This window comes from Tachypleus tridentatus, chromosome 6 (genome assembly GCF_004210375.1).
Source record: "Tachypleus tridentatus isolate NWPU-2018 chromosome 6, ASM421037v1, whole genome shotgun sequence".
Lineage (NCBI taxonomy): Eukaryota > Metazoa > Arthropoda > Merostomata > Xiphosura > Limulidae > Tachypleus > Tachypleus tridentatus.
Genome location: NC_134830.1, coordinates 67,212,526 through 67,239,840, shown reverse-complemented (window position 1 = coordinate 67,239,840; position 27,315 = coordinate 67,212,526). Strand labels below are relative to the sequence as shown.

General features: G+C 31.8%; 1 protein-coding gene across 3 annotated transcripts in view; it reads right to left on the bottom strand.

Annotated features, from left to right (window-relative positions):
* Positions 1-27,315, bottom strand: part of LOC143252727 (serine/threonine-protein kinase OSR1-like) — a 70,824-nt gene that overhangs the window by 5,750 nt on the left and 37,759 nt on the right. For 2 of the 3 annotated variants that reach the window (XM_076505304.1, XM_076505305.1), the window contains exons 4-15: positions 27,171-27,279; positions 24,033-24,174; positions 22,762-22,817; positions 21,643-21,752; positions 21,097-21,198; positions 19,227-19,360; positions 17,219-17,267; positions 14,572-14,637; positions 11,003-11,125; positions 9,801-10,412; positions 1,275-1,336; positions 578-630 (exon numbers count right to left, since the gene is read on the bottom strand). In XM_076505304.1, coding sequence (XP_076361419.1) covers positions 578-630; positions 1,275-1,336; positions 9,801-10,412; positions 11,003-11,125; positions 14,572-14,637; positions 17,219-17,267; positions 19,227-19,360; positions 21,097-21,198; positions 21,643-21,752; positions 22,762-22,817; positions 24,033-24,174; positions 27,171-27,279 — 1,618 coding nt within the window. The remainder of the gene's footprint in view (positions 1-577; positions 631-1,274; positions 1,337-9,800; positions 10,413-11,002; positions 11,126-14,571; positions 14,638-17,218; positions 17,268-19,226; positions 19,361-21,096; positions 21,199-21,642; positions 21,753-22,761; positions 22,818-24,032; positions 24,175-27,170; positions 27,280-27,315) is intronic. The other variant, XM_076505306.1, reaches the window with a different exon arrangement.

Below are 27,315 nucleotides of genomic sequence, written 5' to 3'. Positions count from 1 at the left end.
ATTGACCTGAGAGGATCACTAAATTTTTTTTTTATGATAGGTATTTGCCTTATAACTAAAATATTATGAATTCTAATTGCCATTTTACTTACTATACCAAACATTTCATTCAATATATTGTAAGCTTCAAATAACTGTCAGAAAGGCAAAAATATATGTTAAGATAATTCTACATTGTGTATGTGTATTGAATAATTTACAATAGTTCCTGCTTTTAAGATACATGACAATCATCTTTCATTGTGTGAAAGTTCATAATAATCTATAGACATATAATGTATTAATGTTAATAAAAACAAAACAAAAATAGCACATAACTGAATATTTCTTATTAAACAAGTCTATAAATAATGGTGTAGAAACACAGAAAAGACTTTATTCTAGTCAACTTAAGTTAGCCACATTATTCATTTAACAGAAACCACTGTTCTTTGAAAGATGCAAATATATTTCTGTTAATAATTATTAGTAAAACACTTTATTTATTGACATTTATATTTACAATATTGTTTTTCTTTCCTTTCATAAAAAATACACAATAGAAAACCACAAACAAAATTTATATTTATTATCTTACCTCTGCCTTCACAAAACTCAAACCTAATATCATTCAACTCTTTCTTTTCATCTCTGAAAGGGTATTAAATAAAAGTTTATGTAAATTTAAATCCCAATTTTTAATTTTTAATCATTTTATTTTTATAAATAAAATAGAGAGAAATCAAGACATAGTTGATAAATGAAAAAAAATTGTGCTGTAAGTAATTCTAACTGGAACTAAATTATTTTTAAACATGTGAAACATTTACATTGATTGTAGATATATATAAAACTATTGCTAATTATTCCTCTTATATTTTATCACAAGTTCCTAAATTTATTGCACCACCCACTAAAATCCTTTAAATATCAAGATCTTAATCTGTTCTACTCAAACTCTAATGATTCCTGTACAATCCACCCACTTTTCTAAAGTTTAATGCAAAAATCTAACAACTACAATAACTTTGTCCATTACATCTTATTTATACAAACAACAGATATATTGGATTTTTTTCTTGAGCAGAAATATTTACTTTCTACCCAAGCACTGTACAAGTGTTTGAAAAGTTAATCATTTTTGAGTATGTTAGTTTTCTAGTAACTATACTTTAAATCTTCATATAAGTACACCACAAGGTTATATTGAAATACCATTTATTATAAATTTACGTATCAGATTATAAAAAGTCTCAGAATTCAATGTTGAAAATTGTCACAAAAAACTAGTTTACCTTAACCTCAAAATCAAGCCAATGCTGGAGTCAGAATTTGGAAGTTTCACATGTTCTTCTTTCTATTTAAGAGAAAGAAAAATAAACTTACTTTATTTTCCTATTCTAAAAACTAGTTATTTGTCTCTTCTTATTTTAAAAATAAATTTAATTACTTTAATGAGAAGATAAGTTATGATAATATAGTATAGTATATGTAACTACAATATAACATTAAGCTTAACAGTGTTGTCAACAGACTGCTTGCATTTGGAGTTACTCATTTATTCCCATGTTGCAACAGTTATGAGCAGCATAGGTTTTGAGTGGTCACAACTTGTAAAGGCAAAAAGTGAAAGGAGTGGTTTTTATTTGAGAACTTGGGACTGGAATGCACTTTCAGAAAAGTTAGTGCTGAAAGTGTTCAGTTTGTACAAAGACCTTTTTACTGAAAGAGAAATCTGAGGCTATCCCAAATAGAATAAAGGTGATAAAAAGAAGATGAACTGTGGGAAATGGCAATAGTATTTCAAAAGGAACTAAACACTCCTACGAAAAGACGTTTCTAGTCCTGATTTCTTCAAGCCCGTTCCCCTGACTGTGGTTTCGCTAGATAGTAGATAGGGACAGTGGGAATCTCGTTAATCCATTCATTAATGGATTTAAATGGCAATTTCATTTAAATACAAAATTATTAGCCTAATATTAATAACCTTTAAATTTGCTCTGGGGCCTATTAGGCCCCACGTTTCGTAGGAGTGTTAAGTTCTTACATTTGAAGGCAACAATAGCTAATTATGATTTTCAGGAAGTTGAAAACACTACTAATAGGGTTAGAAATAGTGGACTCAACTGTAATGAGCAGATTCTGTTAAGTAGCAGATTTTAGCCTTTATATTTGCAAATGATGAACTAGTGAAGAGAAAGAAAACAAAAGAGACAGTTAGAGATGGTTATTAAAAAAGTAAAGAAGTTATAGTTATAGGTGATTCTTTAGTATGGCAGGTGAATAAAATAGTCTGTTGGGTAAATTAAGGGAAAATAATTAGATTATACTATCCAGGAGCATGGATGGAGGATTTAACCAACAAAACTTGTGATATAGTATATAGTGATATATATCCCTCAGAGAAGCAATCTGTAATACCTCAGGATCTTACAAAACTCTGATTTTAAACCTACAATATTGGTATCAACCTACCCTTACTATTCACAGTGATTACATTCCATGATGATGTGGAACACTATAAATTGTAAAGTCATGCAGTCATTGTAGAGCACATAGGGACTAATGATGTAGGGAAGGGTAGGTCAGAAGAATTAACTATTAATTATAAGGGGCTGATAAAGATATATTAAAGAAAATAATCATAATACACTGATTCTTTCATGGATTCTGCCAAGACTTAACTGTAGGATGAAATTATAAATACGTCATTTGAGAAGAATGCTAGGCTTAGGATAATAAGTAATCACAAGAAAGTTGGCCAAAAGGATCTGTGAGATGAAGTTCAATGGAAAAGGGAGCTTTTGAAATGGATGTTTTAATATTTAAATAAGGCAGATGCTGGCTTGTTTGCAAAGGCTATTAACTTGTCTGTTACAGTAGATTTAAAATAGAACTAGACAATAGTGAGGGCCAGAATAATGAAGATGAAGATAAAATAATAGCATAAAAACAATGTACAGGAATGGAGTTAATTGTGGACTAAATTGCTGATTCTGTATTACTAGAAATATAAATAATAAAATCAATGAATTGAAAGCATTAGTCAGAATGGAGGATTCTGATGAAGTTGGTTGGTTGGTTGATTTAGTGTTTTATGGCACAAAGCAGCTAGGCTATCTGTGCCAAATGTCTGGTAAAAAGAAATTAAATGTAGTAAAATACCTAAAAGGAAATGAAGGTAAAACAAAACAGCATTGAAAGACAGAAAAAGCATAAAACCAATGTTGACACCTAGTCTACAATGTTAAGAGAGAAAGCAGAGTAAGAGAAGTTGTAAAGGACTTTCTGTAGCATAATGGTAATGATCATAACCCGCCAGGAAGACTAACAAGTAAGTACATGAACCACCATGAGTCACCTGAAGTTGGCCTTTCCAGTCCTGGTTCCTGGTTATGTGTCATAACAGCCATTATCAAAAGGTAAAGTAATAAAAGTTTTAAAAGACATGTAGCAAAATCGTAATAATAATTAGCCAAATGTCTGGTAAAAAGGTAAAAGTAAAGTAAATGTAGTAAAATTCATAAAAGGAAATGAAGGTAAAAACAAAACAGCAATTAAAAACATAAAATGGCATAAAACCAATGTTGACATCCAGTCTACAAAGTTGTAAAGGACTTTCTGTAGCATAATGGTAATGATCATAACTTGCCAGGAAGACTAACAGGTAAGTACAAGAACTACCATCAGTCACATGAAGTTGGTCTTTCCAGTCCTGGTTCCAGGTTATGTGTCATTATGGCCAGTACCAAAAGGTAAAGTAATAAAAGTGTTAAAAGACATGCAGCAAAATTGTAATAACAATTCGCCAGGACGACTAACGGGTAGTTCAAATGAATAGTTCAAACAGCAGTGTTAGTCACCTGAAGTTGGCCTTTCCAGTCCTGGCGTCAAGTTATTTAATGTTCTGGCCATTTTCCAATTTCAAATTGAACTAGAGAGATTGAGACTCTTAAAAGGGAACCACAATTAAAAGGTGTAATGAATAAATATCCAACACTTAAATGAGATTAAAAGATTAATGGCCATTAAAAACTAAAACCTTTATTAAGGTGGTCAGTGTCACTGTCACCAATAACACTGTCCAATGTTATGGACAAACCCTGGGACAGAACATGTTTAAAATAGTGCCGTTGTTGAGAGTCATAACGATGGCAAGAAAGTTAAATGTGGCTTACAGTGATTTGAGTGTTACACAAACTACACACTGGTGCAACAGCTCCAGATAAAAGAAAACGATGAGTTAAAACTGTGACCAATGCATAGTCTAGTTAGAACAAATTCCTCCTTCCAAACCTCATAGAAGCTAGATGGCCAAAGTCCAATATAGGGTTTTATTTGTAAAAGCTTGTTGTCACATTGCTCACTCCAAGTGGACTGCCAGCTGGCATGGAGCCGAGCCTTGAATACAGGACCATAGTCCATGTACGGAATAGGCACAGTGGTGATTGTGCCAGAGCAGATAGATTTAGCTGCTGTGTCTGCAAGCTCGTTCCCGTGAATACCAACGTGGCCTGGTATCCAGAAAAACTGAATAGAAGGAGATGTTAATGAGAAATGGGCCAGTCGGTTTTGAATATGAGCGAGAACAGGGTGTGAGCCAACATGAAGTGATTCCATGACCAGTAGAGAACTAAGCAAGTCAGTATAAATAGTGCAGTTGGAGTACTGCTGAGCTTCAATATGATCTAGGGCAAGAGATATGGCATACAGTTCAGCAGTGAACAAAGAAGCTGTAGAGAGGATTCTGTGCGCAACCACCGAACTGCAACAAACCATAGCAGAGCCCACAGAATTACCTGAAATTGGAACCATCTGTATAAATTGGAATGGAAAGATTGTTCGAAAGATGTTCAGTAAATAAAAGATGGTACTTCCAATTGGGAGTATCTGCCTTTTTCAGATGATTTAAAGAAAGGTCACATTTGGGGGCTGTAATAAGCCATGGTGGGATGGGCTGACCACTGACTTCTCAGGAAGGAAAACACATCCCCAGGTAGGATGCTTTGGTAAGGAACGAAGTTTCAAAGAATATAGTAAAGACAGTTGCAAACAGCGAAGGTGCAGAGAAGGTTCATGAGATTCTATGTATAAGCTTTGAACTGGGGAGGTGCGGAAAGCCCCAGTGCAAAGTCGAAGTCCTTGATGATGAATGGGGTCCAGCATCTTTAAGGTCGAGGGTCTGACAGAGCCATAGACCATTGATTCACAGTCAAGTTTAGATCGAATAAGAGCACAATAGATCTTTAACATAGAACATCGATCTGCTCCCCAACTGGCAGTAGAGGACACGGAGGATGTTCAGTGCTCTTGTGTATTTGACCCGTAGCTGCTTTAAGTGTGGTATAAAGGTCAGCTTACGGTCAAAGATAAGCCCCAAGAACTTGGTCTCAGGGACCACTGGCAGCAAAACTTCACCAATACAGAGTTCAGGATCAGGGTGAATACCCGTTGGTGGCAAAAGTGCATGCAAATGGTTTTAAAGAGAGAGAAATTAAAGCTGTTCGCCGTGGTCCACTTCAGTACACGATTGAAGGCAGTTTGTAGTTGCTGCTCAATATATCTCATGTTCGATGACTGACACGAAATGTGAAAGTCATCGACATAGAGCCCATTTACAACAGTGACAGGGAGTTGTTTAGTGATAGCATTTATCTTTATACTGAAAAGTGTGACACTCAAAACACAGCCCAGAGGGACCCCAAATTTCTGTAGAAAAGAACAGGAAAGTGTCAAACCCACACAAACTTGGAATCTCCTGCCCATTGAAAATTTTTTAATAAACATGAGTAAATGGCCACATAACCCATATATATGGAGGTCTCGCAAAATGCCATACCTCTGTGTTGTGTCATAAGCCTTTTCAATGTCAAAGAATATTGATACAAGATGTTGTTGTTTGAGAAAGACTTCTCTGATTAATGTTTCAAATCGAATTAGGTGGTCCGTGATGGAGTGCTGTCATCAGAACCCACACTGGGTAGGCAAGAGGAGGCTGTTTGATTCGAGGAACCAAACAAGACGAGCATTAACCATCCTCTCTAAGGTCTTACAGAGACAGCTCGTCAAAGCAATTGAATGGTAGTTTGAAGGAATCTTGGAATCTTTCCACAGCTTAGAGAAAGGTAAGATAATAGCCTGGCACCAGGCATTAGAAAAAACATTCTCCCAATAGATCCGGTTAAAAACAATTGAAAGAATATCAAGAGAAGCAGGAGAGAGATCATGCAGCATGTCATAGTGTACATCATCTGATCCAACAGATGTACTGCCAGACCGATGAAGGACCATTTTCAGTTCCACCAGCATAAAGGGACAATTATAGTCAAAGAGACAGTCAGTTCAAAAGGAAAGAGGTGAATGCTCTGCCCAAGCCTTGATGGCCAAGAAGGTGGAGGAACAAGCAGAAGTGCTAGATACCTGGCAAAGGCTTTCACCTAGAGAATCGGCAATGCTCCAGACATCAGCTACCTCTTGACCATTAGAGAGTAAGATTGAGAGGGGGACAGAATTATATTGCCCATTGACCTTTTGAATCCTGTCCCATATGACCTTGGAACTGGTGAAGAAGATATGCTAGTCGTGAACTTAATCCAAGATTCCTTCTGGCTTTGACGTCTTACCCACCTAGCATGTGCACGGGCCTGTTGGAAAGTGATGCGGTTCAAAAGTGTAGGATATCTACGGAAAGTATCCCAGGCCCATTTTCGAGTCTTCCATGCTATGTGGCAGGCAGGATTCCACCATGGATGAGGATATCATGGACAACATGTCAAGGTTTTAGGAATACACTGAGCAGCTGCTTGTATAATACAGTCAGTTACTGCTGCCATACAGTCATCTATTGATGACTGACTTACGATGGCAGGATCAAGTTCTGCGAGAGCAGTGAAAGTGGACCAGTCTGCCTGATCCAGCTTCCACCAGAGCACGTGATGTCATCCAGATTATAACATAAACCTTGACAGTTCCATTGTATCAAGGTGGCCATTTTTAATGATGGGTAGGCGAAGTGGCTAGAGAACCCTTCTGTTTACGACCACGTCTGTTTTCCTTACTGTTCTTATTTGGAGGAGATCTATTGACCTCCATGGATCCTGCCCTGGGACAATTGGGCAGGTCTTTGTTGTTGGAAGGGGATTCCAGTGATTGAGGACGCGAACGAATGATTGCTTTGAATCTTGGGGTGGGAGAAAAAGATGTATCTCAAGAAATGCCTGTATTTGAAACCAAAGGATGTGGATATTGGGGTTTGTTGGAATGTATGGGAGGAGCAGAGATGGGTGTAGAAGTTGATTCAACCTTTTTAAGCATGGAGGTCAAAAGGCTTTCATTTGTTTTGAAAACGAATCTCTTGGAGGCACAAAAAGATCTGTCTGCACTCACACTGTAGTTGTGGAACAAAGTGCAGCAGCATATGACTGAGATGAAGTGGCGGACAGCAATTTCCGAGCCACAGGATAACTAATGTTATGAGTCATTTTCAAATGCTGCACCTCTTTTTCCTCCAACCATTTTGGACAAGAACGAAAGTAAGAAGGGTGAAAACCATTGCAGTTGACACAATGTGGGTCAGTGTCACACTCACAGGCATCGTGGTCCTTGCCACCACAACGAGCACATGTCAGGGAACCATGACATGATGTCTTTGAGTGGTCGAACCTCTAACATTGGCAACATTGGCGAGGGTTTGGAATGTACAGCCATACCATGCAATTTAGATAACCTGCCTTGATGGTGGCAGGTGCACGCAGTGATGTAAATGTCAAAACAAGGACATTTCTCGGCAGTGTAACTGCATCTTTGCGAGTGGAGATGCGCCTCACTGTAGAAACTCCTTGAGTGGAGAAACCAGCGAGAATCTCTGACTCGGGGACATTCTTCAAATCCCTCTCAACAATAACTACTTGTGATGAATTTAAGGTAGCATGAGGGGTAACCTCAATAGGTACATCCCCAATTGCCTTTGAATTCAAGAGGAGTTCACTGTGTTGGGACGTGGATGTTTCCACCAATACGTTACCAGATCGAAGCTTCTTTACTGACTTTGGAGAGCCAGCAAGTCCCTCTAGTCCCTTCTGAATAAAAATGGGGACATTTGCCCTAAAGGTTTTTCTGAAAGAGAATGTAATATAAGAAAATGAGGTACGTGTGTTACAGGCGTTGAAGATTGCTGCTCAGAGTCTTCAAGACATGGTCGTTTGCCTATTGCCTGTTTTTTTTTCACTATTTTATTTAAATTTTTCCTAGGATGATCCATAAAAAAAAAGGAAAATTTCGGTACCCACTGACCCCACCCATCAATAAGCCTTATGAGGGGATGCACTACAATGTCATGCAAGGGCATTGCAGCAACACCAAGGTTTCGTGAGCACTATACCCAAACACCAGCATCAGACACAATGTCCACAACACCCGTTGAAAACTTCCAACACTGGCACTTGGTTGACTCTATCCCAAGTGGACCAGCCAATTGACCCAAGGGGGCCACCCAAAGGCTTCCCGTCTACAGGAATTCAAGGCCAAAGTGGTGTGTTAGGGTTGTACCCCTCAACCACCAGGATCCTCTTCTCCCCTTCACGTGTAGCCACGCACGGCAAACACGTGGGTGGATGTTTAGATCCCAGAGGAGGTAACCAGAAAGAACAGAACCTTCCCTGGGAGGTCCCCTCACCACGTACAGGAATTCACACCGAGAGGTAGATTCTCATTAAACAGGGATTGTCTTAAAATACAGGGGTGAATGTTATTTAATAGGAATGGAAGAGTCACTTTATATATAAACTGAGGATATCAAAGCTAACAGCAAAGAGGTTGAATCCATTATAGTTTATGTTAGTGGGTATAAAGGAATAAGGTTTATAGTTAGGCTTTGTTACAGATGAAATTGATGAATTAATGAGAAACTCTACATTGAAATAAGTACTTCAAATGTTACTAAGTCATAATTATGAGGGATTTTTGATGTTAGCCATATACATTTAGAAATCTTAAAGTGAAATATCAAGGGAGACAGGTTTTTTAGAATGGTTCAAAGGATAGCTGCTAGGATGATGCCTGAAATGAAAAAGTTGTCAAACAATGGGAAAAGTCTCTGAATTTTTTTTAAAGAAGAAGAGTTAGAGAAAACGTAAGTAGATATTTAAGATTGTAAAAGGAATTGATAGTGTAGTATTAATGCAGCATCTTTTTATACTTAATGATGAGAATGGTGGGATATGGGAACACAAACGCAAGTTTTGGCAGAGTAGGAGTTGTCATCTTATTGGGTGGTTGGCATTTAGAATGGGTTGCCTTCACATGTGAAAGATACAGTTAACTTAAGGAAGCTTAAAGGAAGTTTTTATAAATATGTAAATGATAAAGTCTGTTTTGAGCATTTTATTTTAATTTGTAAGTTTAATTCTGTAAACAGTACAGCCTATATGGACCAGCAGGTCCCTTGTTGTCTTTAAATTATATGTATGCATAACTCATTGACATCCATGATTACAGCAATATAATATAATTTAGGAAGTTAACAGTGAATAATATTTCATCAATTAAAAATATAAAGTTTCTTTGCTGTCCTTTTTTTTCTATCACAGTTTTTTTCAAAAAACACAATTTTATAGTAACAGATGTACTTTCAGATTTACCCATTATGTCATGAGGTACAGTGTAAAATTGCTTTTAATTTCATTTCAAAACCTCAATTGGAAACGTTTTCTTTTATGCTATTCTTTAGAAAAAAAATTGATTTAAATACTAAAAGAATTTTAAAAAGAATGTTTGCTTATGTTATGTAAATAGCAAGACTAAAGTTCCAGCTCTATTACTACCTGAGATGATTCAGAGGTCTGTTCTCCTTCTTTTATGCTATCTTGGTGAGAGATAACAGGTGTAACAACACAAGTTTGTTTGTCCCCTAGCTGAACATCCCATTCTTGTGTTAACTGGGATGTACTGTCATAAGTGTTTGTTTGGCTAGAAATTTTTTGTTGTTGTACTGGTTCATTTATCTGGTTGATTTCTTTAGAATCTTGACTTTGTTCCAATTCAACTGACTGCTTGGAGATATTGTCTTCCTGGTTACCTATAACTGATGACAACTCTTCTATTTCTGGTACTTTCTCTATTTCTCTGTTTTCTTCATTTTGTTCAGACAAAAATAAATTTTCTAGTTCTGAACTTTTAATTAATGTATCTTGTGACTTTATTGAATTAACTACTCCTTCTGGTTTTTCAACTAGTGTATCTTGTTCCAAATCATTAAACAAGTCTAAGGATGAATTTTTAGCAGAAACAGTAAATGTGTGTTGAGCCTGATTAACCAAGGTTGCTTCTTCTTCTGATGGGTGAATTAAAAGTGATGATGAAGAACTGGATACAGACCCTATTTCTGAGGGTGGCCTTCCTTCTGCCCATGGTGGTACCACTACAACCTTACATTCCTGTAAATAAATACCAAAAATGAAATATATTTAAAACATACATTTTATTTGAACACAAAATCAACTTAGAAAAGCCAATTATTAGGACAGACCTGCTAAAGAAAAAACATAAATTTCTTCTAATCATTCTATAATGCAAAAAACAAGTTCAAAACTTTAATTTCCAAAATACTTAATTAATACTGTTACACGTATATTTGACATTACATTTAGATTTTCAGACTTTCATTACACACTTCACAACCTAATAACACAGTAATCTAAGAAACAGAATAACATAACATATCTGATCCCTTACAACATTTTGTTTTCTAATGCATTTTATATTGTAAACAAGAAGTTATAAATTAGAAATTTCTGTAATAATGTATTCACACAGTTAAATAACCAAAGTAATAACATAATATTGTAATAAAAATGCAAATGATGGTTATATTGAAAATAAATATTCAAATACCCTTCCTAATAAGTTGCCTGCCACAGAAGATCAGAAACATCTGAAGTAACCTCAAGGCACAAATAAACTTTAGTTTGTATTGTGCTGTGAAATTTAGTTCAAGGAATTCAAATTAGTTTTCTTGCAACTTTACCCTAGAAAAGTCAACATAATCCTCCTCCTCACTGGATTCTTCATCAGACGACCAAACCCAATCCCCAGTTTCCATTCTGTGCAAACGACCAACAGCACCAGGTAAACGTCTACTATTTTTTAACTGTATAAAAGGAAATAAAGCAGTTTATTTTTAAAGTAAGCTGTTTAACTGCACATTAAACATGATCTTGTATCATTAAGAAATAAATATATTACAATAAGTGGTAGTAAGACATAAGCATAGTTTAAAGAACACTGAAAAATATACATAATTGACAGTGACATTGAGAAACAAACAATTTAAACTTACACAGAAAAACTTAGAGTGACATTAAAAATAAACATGATTTAAAATGGCAATGGGAAATGAATATGAGTCAACTCTGTATGCATGAGTGGGGATCAAAGTGTGCATGTTTATAGTTACATTAAAAATGTAATTAACCTACTTTACAATAAACATATATCAATAAATTTCACATCATAATATAGTCAATAAGTAAAATTTTTATATCATACAAGTTTTCAATCCTTGGTTTCAAAAACAAATATTTAGATAAATGCTCAGTCTTCACTTCCATGTATCACATAACACCTGTTTGCTTCAAACTGCCCATTTTAGATATTATATTGTCCTTATGAAATGTCCTGAGTTTAATGTTAATAACATAATTATAATACATATATTGTTAATTAACACATTACCTTATTTTGTAGCACCCAGTCTTCTTGATTTACAGGGGCAAAAAAAGAAAATCAAACCCACATCCTACACTCTCCTACCATATCCTTCTTAATAAAATGTAAACACTTCTCTCTGGCATTTACCATTACATTATTTATAAGCAATGAAAACAGAAGGTTTCTAGTTACTTATTACTGTGTAAGGCTAGCTCATTTTTACAGTAGGTTATGATTTGTTCAGTCTACAAGTTCATCATCGATATCATTCAAGTCACTTCGACCAGGTAAAGGGATTTGTTTATTCACTTATAGCTTAGTTAGAAATCCAGTTAACTTATGGGGAGATGTTGTGGCAAAGAGCACTGAAAAACCTTGAAGGTATCGTGACTACAGATCAGTCTCAAATAAAAATAATGATTGTGTAAACAAAAGGTTTTTTTTTTAACTGGATTTATTTATTTATAATTTTACAAGAGTATTCCAGAAGTTTATCACATAAAATATTAAATTCTTGAAACAACAAATAATTAACATTTCTGCATGTTAATGAATTTTACTGGATATGTGTTAGCAGTTCCAGCAGTAAAATATAGCTTGCAACATTAAGGTACATAAAACTTATAAAAAAAACATCCAATTACATTTATTTTTGGAGTATAAGTTCCCAAAACGAAAAACACTTCACATAATTTCCCTAGCAATTTTCTATCCATACTTTAATGGCTTGAGATACCATCAGTATAAAAAGTCTTAATTGTACTTTATGTTTCAAAAATGAACTATTAAACAGCTGTTGATAACATTTATAAAAAAAATATTTTATCTATTTCCAAAGAGCTTTCAAAATTACCCAGTTATCATCACTTTAGAAAACTTCATGTTATACAATATTCCATCTTTACACATCTGTCTCTTTCTCCCCCTTTCAAAACAAGGCAGTTTTTACAGGGTTACATTCACCTACATTTCTTAACAATTTCTAGAAAAGTCTTTAACTAACAGAATACAAAAATTCAAAATTTAGTTTGCTGCTCTTTCATTCATAGTAAAAACCTTAAACAATTTTGGTTCTGTTTTGTGTTTACTATGTTAGTATATCACATAATTTTGTCTTTATAAAATCTAATAACATAAAAATAAATGTAATAATAAATTTATGATTCATAATTATAATTTCTGGAAAGCAATCATAATTTCATAGCTGGTTTTGAAAAGCATACTGAATCGGTGTTTCAAGTATGCAAATGATTTATAATTTAACTTACAACACTGTGCAAAATGGTTAGGATATGAGGATATTTTATCATTCTTTCCAATTTATTGGGCTAATTCTTCTGTGCCATTAGATAATGTAAATTTCAACAATATGGTAATGCTTCACTGATCTATGTTGACAACTGAATGAGCTAGGGTGAGGATACTTATTATTTAGAATTCCCAAGGGCGTGTCATAAGGGTTCTGCTTGAATGAGCATACTGATCAAATTTATGGTTTGAAATAACTGTCATGCAGTGTCTCAACAACATAAAAAAAGCTGGCATATGGTATCAGTACATGCTAGAAGAAATCAATTTAATAGCATTTCACAAATAAACCTTGATAAACACAGTGTTTAACACTATATATTAATATTTGTTGTCATGCCACAGCCCAAAAAGCATAGGGAATTGCCAGTATAACCAAGAGTTTGCATAAAAGTTTTACACAATGCTGAATGGACTCTCTGAAAAATTACTTCAAACTTGAAGTGCTCCCCACACACAGTCAAGCACACTCTAAATTATGACTAAAATAGATAAATTTGAAAATACAATAAAAAGAGGCAGAACACTTAAGCTCAATGAAAAAGATATCAAGTATCTTCATTTATGCAACTTTCAAGACAGAAGAAAGACTGCCACTGATCTAAAGCATGAGATTAAATGACCATGTATTAAATGACAGAAAAGTTCCCAGATCTACAGTATCAAGAAGACCCAATGAGAATGGAATATGTTGTGTGTACTAGTAAAACTTTTACTTTGATCTCCAAATATTGTCAAGAGACTATTACTTGTTAAAACCACAAAACTGGAGTACTGATGATTTCAAAAGGATGTTATGTATGGATGAGTCCAAGTTTGAAATATTTGGTTCAAAGCATAGGTTGTACATCCAGCAGAAGAAAGGTGAAAGATACTTACATCAATGCCTAGCATTTACTATGAAGCATGGGGGAGGTAGTGTGATGATTTGTTTTTGTTTTTTTCTGCTGAGGAAAGAGGAGATATTTGCAAAATAGATGGAATAATGGACCAGCACAAATGCCACCAGATAATGACTGATCTGTTATGGTATACCCAGTGGTTTGTATATTATTGATAAAGGATTCTGCTATCAAGAAAATAAGCCCAAACACCCATCCAACCTATGTGGAAATTAATTATTACGGAAAGAAGCTGATGGCTGTATTCAAATGATACAATGGCCCCCACAGAGCCCTGATAAAAACCCAATAGAGCAGATCTGGGATTTGATAGATTAAAAACTTGACAAATAAAAGGTTACATTTAAAGAAGCTTTATGGAAGTGTATTACAGATATTTAGAGTAAAATATAAAGGATACTTTGATTAAATATATTGCAACAATGCCTAAAGAATGTCTTCAGTTATTAAAGAAAAAGGTGGATATGCAAAATATTAATTGTTTGCTGAATGGAAGCACTTCCACTGAGTTTCTGTTGTTCTACACATGAAGAATAATACAATGTTAATGTTTCACCTGTGATTACCTTCCCTTATTCTTTGAAAGTAGCCTGAAATCTAATTTTAGACTCTGTCCTAACACTTTTACACAGCACTACAGATACAAACTTCATTAGGTATTTGTTCACTCTAATACCTTTTCCGCTCTTTCTTCTTGGCTTGGACCATTCATGACCAAAGTTTCCACCAAGTAGCTTTTGTCCTAAAAGTATTAAATATGTAATCATGAGGCACCTACATACATAAAATATTTACTATTTTTAATAACTAAGTAGTAAACAACTCAAACATTTGTTTTGAACTACATTTGCTATTTTTAAACCATTGATATTCTTTTGGCTTCAGCAATTAATAAGCTCTTAGTGTTGCATTAAAATACTCTGCTGCAATTTATATCTAAAAAAAAACCTGCAAAGATAAAACCACTTCAAAATAATAAAAGGATTTAGAAGCTTAAACACTACACAATACATCCATCTTGTATTATGTTTAACCTTTAACATGTACCATTTCTGTATCCATCACATTACAGCAGATATTTAGGTTTACTATTATTCTTACAAGTTAACTTAAATGAACAAAAATTACACAACATAACATAAGAAGCAATTTTGAAATAAATGCTATAATACCTTTGTACTTAAGTTTAAAATAGCATGTTTAAAATTATTTTTAGATAAGTTATACTAGTTTCTTAAATATGCTATTAATAAAATATGTACTTTGGAATTTGTTCCCACAAGTATTATACTCTAGAGATCCTAAGACTGTCCAAGTATTATATGTCATATATTCTGTATCATTTCTTTAGCATAAACATTAGCAAAAAGATAACTACTGGAATTCCAATACTTTTTCTTTAAATATTAACATAATGGAATTCCACATTAGTTAGCTACTCCTTCACCGTGATATTAAAAACCTTGAACAGTTTTTGCTTTCTTTTACAAGGTTAACAACTCGCTTATCTTTGTTTTTATACAAATCTAATAACTTTACAATCATATCTCAACAAAATTAAAATACAGCTTTAGGCAGATCCAGAAAATCTTTTGTAAAACTTTTGAAAGGTAACAGTTTAAACTCATTCAACATTTATATTAGATATTATTATATTTGAAATGTTTAACAAAACTTTTCAAGTGCAGTTATGACACAAAGCTTAGTAAGCCTATAATAGATAATAGCTCAAGTATAACATTTTTTGTCAGAATATCATGTACCTTGTTTAAAGAAATTCTAACAGTGATAAGGCCAAAAGCTGCCCTTCTTTTGGTAATGAGCAGAAGACTTAAGAATCCCTAGTTTGTGTCAAATGTTAGTAATAAATTCTCCTTGACTATATTCTCATGGTTATTGACAGCCTCATCGACATTAAAGCTAGTAAAATTTAGTGTTTGTATATAAAAGGTGTAGAGGACAATAACAGTTACTAAAATATTATTCAATCACAAACTTCATGAAACCTATTTATGCAACTCGTCCTAAAGTCTAATTCCTCCTTTTAGTAAATATTTGAAATTTCCTCTCTCTCTTTAATGGTATCATTCTCACATTTATAACTGTTTCCAAATATAATCAGTAGGAATGGTTTCACTATGCAACATTGTAAATTTTAATGTTATAAAGACAAGTTCAGTTTCAAAAGAAAAAACGTTTACATATATATATATATACATACTTTGTCTAAGTTAACTTAATCTAGGTAATCTTTCAGTAGCCTGTTAGCTTCCTTTAAAAACTGTGTACACAACATTTCCTTACAATAAAATCTATCATGCAAGGAAAACATTCTGGCAGTTACCACCAGGACTTAGAAATACTAATATAGTTTAGTTGATCAATGTGTAAGTCATCTGTGCAGGGATACAATGATCTATAATGAAACTTTTTAGTCCAGATATGAATAATCTGGATGTTTTTTTCATATTAACTACACTCCACAAGGAGGAACTCAATCAATAGTGCATACATCTGCATGAGAGTCAAATTAGGGGCCAATTAGAACAGGAAAGATGACAACAGTGGCATACACATACATAACCATCACAGCTCATGCAATTACAGGGAGACCAAAGCAGAAGAGGGATAAAATCAGTCAGAATTACAACTACAATTATGTGGATAACATGTAGGGTGCACAATTACCTTCTATGCAAGAAAGCCCATATTTTGCAGTTCCATCATTGGAAGATGATAAATACTAACCACAAAACACCTGCACTCATACTAAGTGCTAATCTATGTAAATTTTTCTAAGAAGGATCTTGACAGTAAGGATGTTTGCATAAACTATAACAGATATCACGAGATCATAAGAGTGATTTATGTTGCAGTCAAGTCACAGTGCTAAAAATATAGATGCAAAGAAATATAATTAAAAGTCTGATGTGTGATTATACAACAAAAAATAATAATAATAATCCAAAAGCAAGTCTTAATACTATATGAAAATGATGATATGTGACTTTAATTATGTAACTTGTACCTTTTTTTATGACAAAGTATTAGACTGATAAATTTGTTTTCCAATTACAACCTGCTATCACTAATTTTCACCCTTACATCTATCAATTAATTGCATTATTTGTGCACAAAATGACCAATCTGACTATCTAAATATCTCAATAATCCAAAGAAACTACTTCATTAGAAATGCATTCAGAGTAATGAAGTTTTTATTGTATTAACAAACTCCCAAAAGCTTCTTATAGGTAAAATAAACAAGTCTCTGGTTGTAAAATGTTATCTTTGACATTAAAAAAAATTATAAAAACATTTACCTTAGCTTTTTTGAAGAAAGAATGTTTTAGAAGTTCTGTTGCAGTTGGTCTGAAAAGAAGTAAATCAACAATAAAGAAACAAAAACGTGTTACGCAACCCTTAAAATCTTCCAGGAAAATTAAACTATGTGATGAAAACAAAATACTAAAGTTAACTAATTATTTTCATTTTAAATGAAAACAGGGGTGAAATTTATTCTTTTTGTTAATTAAATTGGTTTTGTTTTAAAAGTCATCCTTTCTTCTCTTTCAATGTGTTGTTTATTTTTTATATCATTAGTTGGTTGGTTTAATGAACATAGGTTACTACTCAGCTCAACATGTTATTATTCTGATGACAAAAAAGTGACATGTTTTTTGAGCTCTGATTTTCATTTAATGTTAGATCTCACAAGAACTGTTGAGCCCTTACAATAATAATTTTTAAACTGGAACACAAGTACATGTACAAAGATATATTACTCAAAGTGTGGTCATTTAACTCTTTAAACACTATATTTTTATGCAGTCTACCTTTGATCTAAAGTTTGTTTTAGAACAAATGTTTCAAGGAACTTCTGGTTCATTTGTACAAGATGAATAATAAGAATGTTTTGGTTAATTTTCAACCAAAAAGACAAATGTTTTCAGGCATTGTCACCATTCAATGGGTAAATCAGGACTTTTGACCAAACACTGGCAACATCCACTCAGGTTTAAGGAGTTAGCAATAATAGAGTACATGTTACTCCAACACCTTCTACACCAAAACATTACTCAAAAAAACAATGAAATAAGTTCAAGCTTGTTATAATAAAAAATACAAAACTATTGCAATAAAACTATAAAAAGAATAGTTAATTTCTTGCTACATTCTGCACTGATGGTGCCTTTAATAAAGTTATATAATTAAGAATTTTCTAAACATTGTCTCGCATGCAGTAATAGGTTAAAACACATTTTTATTTTTTATTTTTATAATGTAAGAAATTTGTAATTTTCATATTTAGACTAAAATGTTGAACTATTTTAAGTTTCAAGTATTACTCTTAATTTTTTTCAAATATAACACAAAATCATGCAACTTGCCACTATGTCTGTTTTACAATGGTAATGAAAAAAATAATATATTTTATTACAAAAAAATATTTTGGGTTTTTACTTTTATGTTGACAACAGTATTACTGCATGTAGTAAAATCTGATATTAACAGTCTACTTTAGTACTGAACCAAATGTAAAAATGTGTTTCTGTGTGTCTTAGTGAAATGTTTTCTGCACAATATCTTTGACTTTACAAATACAGCCAACACTATATAATTTTTAAGCCTATAGTTTAACTAACTTTAAGATATCACACTAGAACTCATGTTTATCTATGTTGTATCTAACAGAAAATGTATAGAAATGTAACTTCAATAAAACAACATTTTTTACTGATTTATACCCAACAAATCCTAATATTTATCTTAATACTTCTGAATGTACAAGTTTATTTGAAAATTGTTTAACTACACACACACACACACACATGGCTGTAACTAGAGTGAAAATTTACCAAAGGTCCAAACACTGACAAGCACTAAGGGTCAGGTTTACAAGTTGTAAAGCTTTTCCATATGAATATAAAATCAAATACATTAAATTTCGAATTTTAACCAAGTTCTGTATGTCAGGGACCTTATAGTTAACTATAGCACTACCATACACCCAGCCTTTGAAACATTTTCTCACTTTTGTGTGCATTAATTTTCTATTAGCTGATTATTTTTATGGCATTAATCTATTTAATTACAACTTCAATTAATCAGTTGTTTATGTGACACTAAATGATTCTCACAGATAATCAATTATATTGATTAATCAAATTTATTACTCAGTTCAACAATCTAGTGTCTTCTTTGCTGAAACAGATATTGGTATATTAAACATGGTTTGTGATAAAACAGATTAATATTACCCTCACTTACTTAAAATATATAAAACCATGAAACATGAATTTTTCATGTTTTGAGAAGTGTTCAGGTTACCTTTTTGATGGATCTTTCTGTAAACATTCACTTATCATTTTTCTAATAGACTTCCCATATCGCTTATACTGATCTTTGGATTTTGCTCCTGTTTCAAGAGTTGGAGGCTCATTCTGTAGGGTTAGCATTAATACCTGAAGATAGAGCGAGATAAAATCTTAAGTGTTGATTTTTTTAATTATATATTCACCAAACATTTTTTCAAGACTCAACGTAGCTTATAATCACATCTTTTCAATTTCTTTTTAAACACGTGCATGCTTGCAAGTCATACAACAGCAAAGTATATACTCACAGAAAACTTTACATCACTTCATATTTAATTGTATTTTTGTTTTATACAGTTTCTTATCATTATAAAATGCACTGTAATGATATGTATTTGTTGAATATCCTTTAGTCCTAGTGTAATATAAATTTGGTTGATAGATGCCTTACTATATTGTGAGAGTAGGTTTCTTTGTTATCCACAACAATCTTTGTAACAAGTTGGCACTCGTGTATTTTATAAGTTTACAGATTATAAGGCTTCTAGTGATTGTTAACATTTGTGTAAACTATTTCAATAGCTGAACTAAACTATTAATAAATATTGTATACAAATTAATTAATATTTTAGTCCAAATATAATGTATACTTTTCTTCCAATTACCTCCCAAAAAACTGACTGCCCATAAAAATCATGCATGTTCAGTTTTGTTAGGCATTTTACTAAAATTTACCACTGAAAATCATTAAATCATCCTTAAAACATTTTAAAAAAAAGGTTGCTTATCCAGTATAATGATGAATGATGGCATGCTGTAGGAATCAGAAGAGGATGAAGCAAGTGTTCAAGGAAGCTTCTCTGATGGCAGAGACAATTCTAGTGTGACAAAGATTTATTTGAAGATTAATAATTAGCTTAGTGTATTACCATATATAAATTTTTCAGTAACCTTTGTAAGATTGATATACAAAAAAATGTTAATGAAAGATTGCCAAAAATGTTTAATAAATTGATAGTTGTTTACTGTATTTAGAAACTATTTAATACATTTTGTATGACTAAGGTGTAAAAATATATATATTTTTAACTTAACCTTATATTGCATTATACTCAGGCAACTATGGTATTGTATTTCTTGGAAGTTGTAAACTTCAAAAGGTTTTTCTGTTAAATATGCAAGTTTTAACAATTTAATTATATTATTTTAAAATACTAAATATTGAGTCTAGAACATCTTACTAACAAAGCCAGTGAGCTGAACACTGAACTACCCAAAGATTCAAGAATTTATTTGAAAAATATTTTCACTAAATTTTTTATTTGTAAATAACTTATCTTCATAAGTATTTTTAATCTGAAAACCATCCAGTAAATAATGATACTGTCTACACATAACAAGTGGCCCAGCATGGTCGGTTGAGTTAAGGCATTCAACTCATAACCTGAAGGTCTTGGGTTTGAATCCCCCTCGCACCAAACATGCTAACCCTTTCAGTCTTGGTGGTTTTATAATATGATGGCCAATCCCACTATTCATTGGTAAAAGAGTGGCCCAAAAGTTGGCAGTGGGTGGTAATGACTAACTGCCTTCTCTCTAGTCTTACACTGCTAAATTAGGGACAACTGGTGCAGATAGCCCTCGTGTAGTTTTGCTCAAAATTCAAAAACAAACATAAGAAATTCTGATATTTTGAATACACTCTTCTTAATGTAAAACTGTCATCATTTGCATGATAAAATAATTACTTTTGAAACTTTAATTCACTTGATCATAAAACCACTTTCTAAAGAAACAAAATTCAAAACTCCATGAACACAATACACACTTTTAAGGTTTTTTAAGTTAGTAAATAATAATCAATGTTGTTAATGTTGGTTTACCTTCATAGCAGGAAATTTGTGGTAAGGAGCTGTTCCTGTCACTAATTCAATTGCAGTTATTCCAAAACTCCAGATATCTGCCTTGAAATCATATCCAGTTACCTGAACAGAATAAATATGGTTAAATACATGAATAACATGTAACTACCACTTTTAGAGCAGCCAGTAATTAAATAATAACTATCTTTCCTTTAGTCATATTAAAATATTTCTGTAAAGTTGTTCTAAATATTGTATACTTTTATAGCTTCAATGTTTTGCTGATCTTATAAAAAGTTGACTTTAAAATGAATTATCTTTTATTATTTGGTAATTATTATATATTACAAACATGCATAAATAAATCCCCTCTTGAAACGATGTTTATCACTAATTAAACTGTATTTCTGATAAAAAATTGTATGCAGTTTCTGCTATCTATGGAATGAGTTCTGTTACATTTTTATAATCTATCAGTGTAAAATGTGGAAAAAGTACAGAAAAATGTCAGCTACACGATCTTTATACATAATTAAGAAAAAAAATTTTTTTTTTTCAAAATAATACCTGTTCCATGACTTCAGGGGCCATCCAGCATGGAGTTCCAACAAAGGTATGGCGAGCTTTTTGTCTTGATAAATCTCCTCCAGTAGCAAGCCATGAACTAACTCCAAAATCTGTAAAGAAAAAAAATGTAAAAGTTTTTTTATGTTCTTAAAAGCAATAAAAATAATATTACCTACAAACTTTGCTAATCATTATTCTAAAATAAAATATGTTCTACTGAACTCAAAGTATAAGGTTAAAAGTCACAGTCCTTTTCAAATTACTAACTGACAAAAATAATTAAATTTTGCACTTACTAACAGTTTATTTAAAGTCTGTTAGTATTCACATATGTAAAAGGACTTCATTTTAAAAGCCAAGTACTGACAATCTTTTACAGTAAAAGAATAATCTTCATACAGTCAGTGTTACTGGCTACTTAGTCACTATAATAAACAATACTATCTGTATTAAATGAAATTTCTAGCTTATAAAATCTAACAAAACCATATCTCAAAACAGAAAAAAATATAAATAGTTTTTATCTTTAGTACATTAACCAGAAATAATTCTTACAACATTGCAGTTTTAAATAAAACAAAGTTATTTTTAGTTCAAAATAAACAATGACAAGATACTCAGGATAGAAAATAGCTAAAAATTATATTAAGATAAATATAATACTAATTTTATATTAACATGAATTACATTAATTTTTATTAATCATAGAAAATATTTGTGTAACATCCCTATATAACTCTTTAAGCATTTAATATCATACATAATGCAGAAAACACATTTTTCATAGGTTTTTCTCAAAAGGTGTCAGTGAAACAAAATGCTTCTAGCTGAATTAATGAATTAAAAACTATTCCCATAATTTGCTCACCACTCCTGTTGACATAATTCATTTATAAGAATATCTATTATGTAATTATTTAAAATAAATAATTTATAACGCTATTTCTCCTCAACATCTTTAATGATGCAATACTAACATTAATCAGTTATTTAAATAATACTTTGTTAAACAAAAATGTTTTCCTGTTAAATTTTATAGTCTCTGCCAGACACAAAACACAAAAATTCATTTTTGTGTGTATGTACAGCAGCACACATATATGTAAGCATATACATTACCTGCAATTTGTACTGTTCCATCCTCTCCAAGCAAAATATTACCAGCTTTTATATCTCTGAAAAACAAAAAAATTATACCAATCCCATAAAATGAAAACAAATCATCAGAAACATTTACTGATGGTATGCAAAACCATTAATTGAATTATAAACAAGACTTCTTAAACTTCTTTAAGGTTAACAAAAACATAACTTGTAGAGATAGATTTTTTTTAATTCTCTTAAACAATTTGCAATATTTCATTTATATACTGTTTAATTTGTGACAGTTAAAAGGTGACAATGGAAAAAAAAAAAGATAATAGGTACACTCCAAAAATAAAAATTTTATATCTGTTTACTTGTTTAGTTTCATGTAAAAAATATCTGTATCGGTTAACAGTAATTTTGAAATAATACACTAGAGAGAAGACAGCTAGTGTAACACCACCTACTGCCAATTCTTGGGTTACTCTAAATAATGGAATTTGATTATCACCCTTTCAATGCACCAACAGCCCCAAACTGAAAGGTTAAGATGTTTTTGTTGTAATAAGTAAAAGCTAACTAAAATTTATTAATTAAATTACAATATGTACCAGATGAAGTTACAATGCCTATTCTGAGTTAATGAAGGAAAGGATGTTCAAACAAATGGAAGTGAAGTACTTGATGTAAAGGTCAGTTCAAAACAGTTGCTTATTCTTCAGATATACCTATCATTAAAAATACACTTACATATTGATTACTCAAGTTAGAATAAAAACACATTCTAATAGAATACTACATTTCTTATGATCTGCAAAGAATGATTTTCTTAACAATATTCTCAGCATCAACAAATTATTTCTTGATATATAGAAATAGCAAAATCTCTCATGATAAGTCAGTGTCAGAACCCATTACTCTTTACAAGAGATTGGAAATATAAGTTATTTGGTTACATAAAGGTTTGTTTTGTTCAGTTGTTGTTAAGCACAGAGCTACACAATGGGCTATTTGTGATTTTTAATGTTATAAACTTTCAGATTTACCACATAGCCACTAGAGGACTCACTAAAATGACAACAAATATTTATGATTTTGTGCAATGAAAAGTCTAGTAACAATTACTTGACAGCAAAATTGTGCAGTGTTCTAAATATAAAAAATTCTCATATCAGTAACAATCTCTGTAAATAAATGTGTTTGTTTCCTAAAATTATATTATAGTTAATGTTGTAGATTATTAAAATTTATAAAGAGAGCTTGTTATTTCAGTCACAGTGAAGAAACTTTACTACGTATCACACCTGTGAATCTGTCCATTGTTGTGGAAATATTCTAATCCCTTGGCAACTTCTTTCAGTACTGTTGCTATGGTGGCTTCATCAAATACTCCACGACTACAATCTTCTCTTCTCGCCTTGTGACGAATGATATCTAAAAGTGACCCTTTAAATACAAAAAATGTTTTATCTTTTAATAAAATTGATAAGAACTACAATTTATTTTTACATCTGTAAGCTAATTTTAAGTTATAATTTGTTGTAAAGCTACACACAACTGTGTCTAATCACAAACTTGCAGTTAGTCAACAACATCAACCACCAACTCTTGGGCTACTCGTGTCTAATTGAATAGTGAGATTTGTCCATCACTGATATACCACATTTTCAGTGGCAATAAATGCATAAAAAAAAACATGAAACCTGAAATTCAGAGTCAATACTTACTAACCATTAGGTCATATATGGCAAAATAAAATTAACAAAGTTATTTTTGATTTGAAAATGTCACTTTATTTAAAATAAAATAATTTAGTCCTGCCTATTTAGCTTTTTACAATAATCATTTTTACATCAGGTATATCAGCTTTATTGTCTGCAAAATATCAATACCAATTACAGTAACTTAAGTTGTTATACAATTTATAAACATTTTTATAAAATATTATTAATAAGAGAATCAAAATAAACTTTTATAATTGTAATTAAATGCCATATGGTAACATTACAAGGTTTGATTTGTTTTGAATTTTGCACAAAGCTACACAAGGGCAATCTGCACTAGCTGTCCATAATTTAGCAGTGTAAGACTAGAGGGAAGGCAGCTAGTCATCACCACACACTGCCAACTCATGGACTACTCTTCTACCAACGAATAGTGGGATTGACCATCACATTATAATGCCCCACGAATGAAAGGCTTAGCATGTTTGATGTGATGGCAAGTTGAACCCACAACCCTCCGATTATGAGTCGAATGTCTTAACCACCTGGCCATGCTGAGCCAACATTAAGAGGAAAACTAAGCATGTATCATTGGACGGTCATTACTTTTCAAGAGCGCTAATTTTAAAATTTTCTAAAACCAACCTATGATATACAAACACCTTCTTCCAATCACTAACATTATATAAAATATAGAAATATAAAGGCAAAACTGGATTTGGTGATAGACAAAATTTTAAAAATTAAACTAGTAGTAAAATAAGAAAAATATCTGTAATGAATATAAGAGTAGCCATATGAATCCTCATTAGCTAAATTAGCTTGAAATTAATTATATAATAAAAATAGTGTATGTCCCTTTTTCATTTCATATGGAAAGCTACAATTGAATAATCTTATGTTTTGAATCATATTAACTGAAAATTAAAATAATTCAAAAGGTAGAGTTGAAATTACTTGATCAGATTTTCTTCAAGGTATTGGAAACACCATAAAATTGTCTCACATTTTAAAATAATAAAAACTATGAACTAATAAAAAAAGTATCAAGATAAGACTGTTCAAATAATTTGGAATTCAATCATTAATTATTGTACCAAAGAGGCATGAACCACAGAACGTCAGATCACACTCTGGCACTCTAACCACTAGCCTACACTTCACCAATACTAATATCTCAAAAACACCAATCAGACTGAGTTCTTCAACAGCATATAGAAAAAAACATAGTCCTGTAAAAAAAAAGTAGTTTATAAAAACTACTCGTATGATCAAATAAAAATAGCTCCAGAAATGCAATTATATAAATGTGTAAGTCCTGCAACACTTTTGGAATAAAATTAATTAGAAATCTGTGATTTGTATGCCCTAAATAGAGAACTAATTTATGAGTCCTATCTTCACCTCTTTGAATTTCTATTTGGTTTCTCTGTTTCCTCTTTATTAAATGCAATGTACTTAGCATTATTTTAGTACATTTTCTCAGAACTGATTTTTAACTTCAGCTACTTCAGCTCAATGTTATGCTGAAAAAACAACCTCTAGACATTTAATTTTAATGACTTTTAGAAGAATGTAACTCCTGTAATTATTGTGTAGAAGAAAGTTTGCCAATTTTTTTTTTATTAAAGTGGCATCAGTTACCTTGGCCAAACCTCAAACTGTGAAACTACATATACTTTAATTTCTTTACTAAGTGTATCTTTACAAAATATGACAAACTTTAAAAAGCATTAAAATTTTGCTGTACATTTTTTTAAATAAATATTTAACTAAAGGTTTCATTGTGCATTTTGAATCCTTCACTGAGTGAAAAGTGATTTTTTTTTCATGTTAAGAGTAAAAATACTTCATTCAACTCTCAATTTCCATATTTCATTTGCATGACCTATAGAATCTCCTAACTGAATATCAAAAGTTATATTTGGTAAAACTTTCATAATTTATGTCTCAGTTTCCTTACACTAACAGTATACTTCATTTTCAAATGTGTATAGAATCATCAACATATGGTGAAATTAAAATTTTAAAAATGTGAAATAAAATTATTTCTACCATAATTTCCTCCGCAGTGTTCATGTCCAACAAAAAATTGAGTTAATTTTCTCCACAGTTTCAACTTCCAAGCTTTTTTTTTTTCCCACATTTTTGTTCTATAGTTCTATTGCAGGATTTTGTACCCATTGTAGCAGAAACACTTATATTAACAAAACAATAAATAACAGTAGGAGCCATTAGCTGTTTCCAAGAGATCATAACACCAATAACAAACCACATGCACATAGCCACATTTGAATTAAACGGTGTATTGAACAGTGAAATAATATCATAATATAGTTTACTTATCCACAAAACTGGTTAATGACATAAACAAGTCTTAGTTTTTCAGTGTTTTAAAGATCTGAGACACAGACATAATTATTAAAATTACGATTTGTTGGATCATAACTAAAAAGTACTAAAACGCTATATACATGGCTTACATTTATCTATAACTGCTGTTTTATTTAAATAAAAATATAATTATTGTGCAATTGAGAAAATTTCTGGTTTCTTTTAATACTTGAAATAACTGTGAGAACATTTGAAAACTGTGTATCTTCCAGTGCAACATTTATATTACAATAAACTTACAAATATCACAATCTATTGCAATATGAAATTTTTGGCAATGCTAACTTCTAGAAGATATACACCAAAATAATAGAATACAGTTACCTCCTCCAAGAAGTTTAATCACTAACCACAGTTCTTCCTTCACAACGAAAGATGTATAATATCTCACAACATTTTCGTGATGGCACGCACTCATGGCCTGGATTTCTTTCTAGGCACAAAATAAATGCAATAATTAAAGATTCAT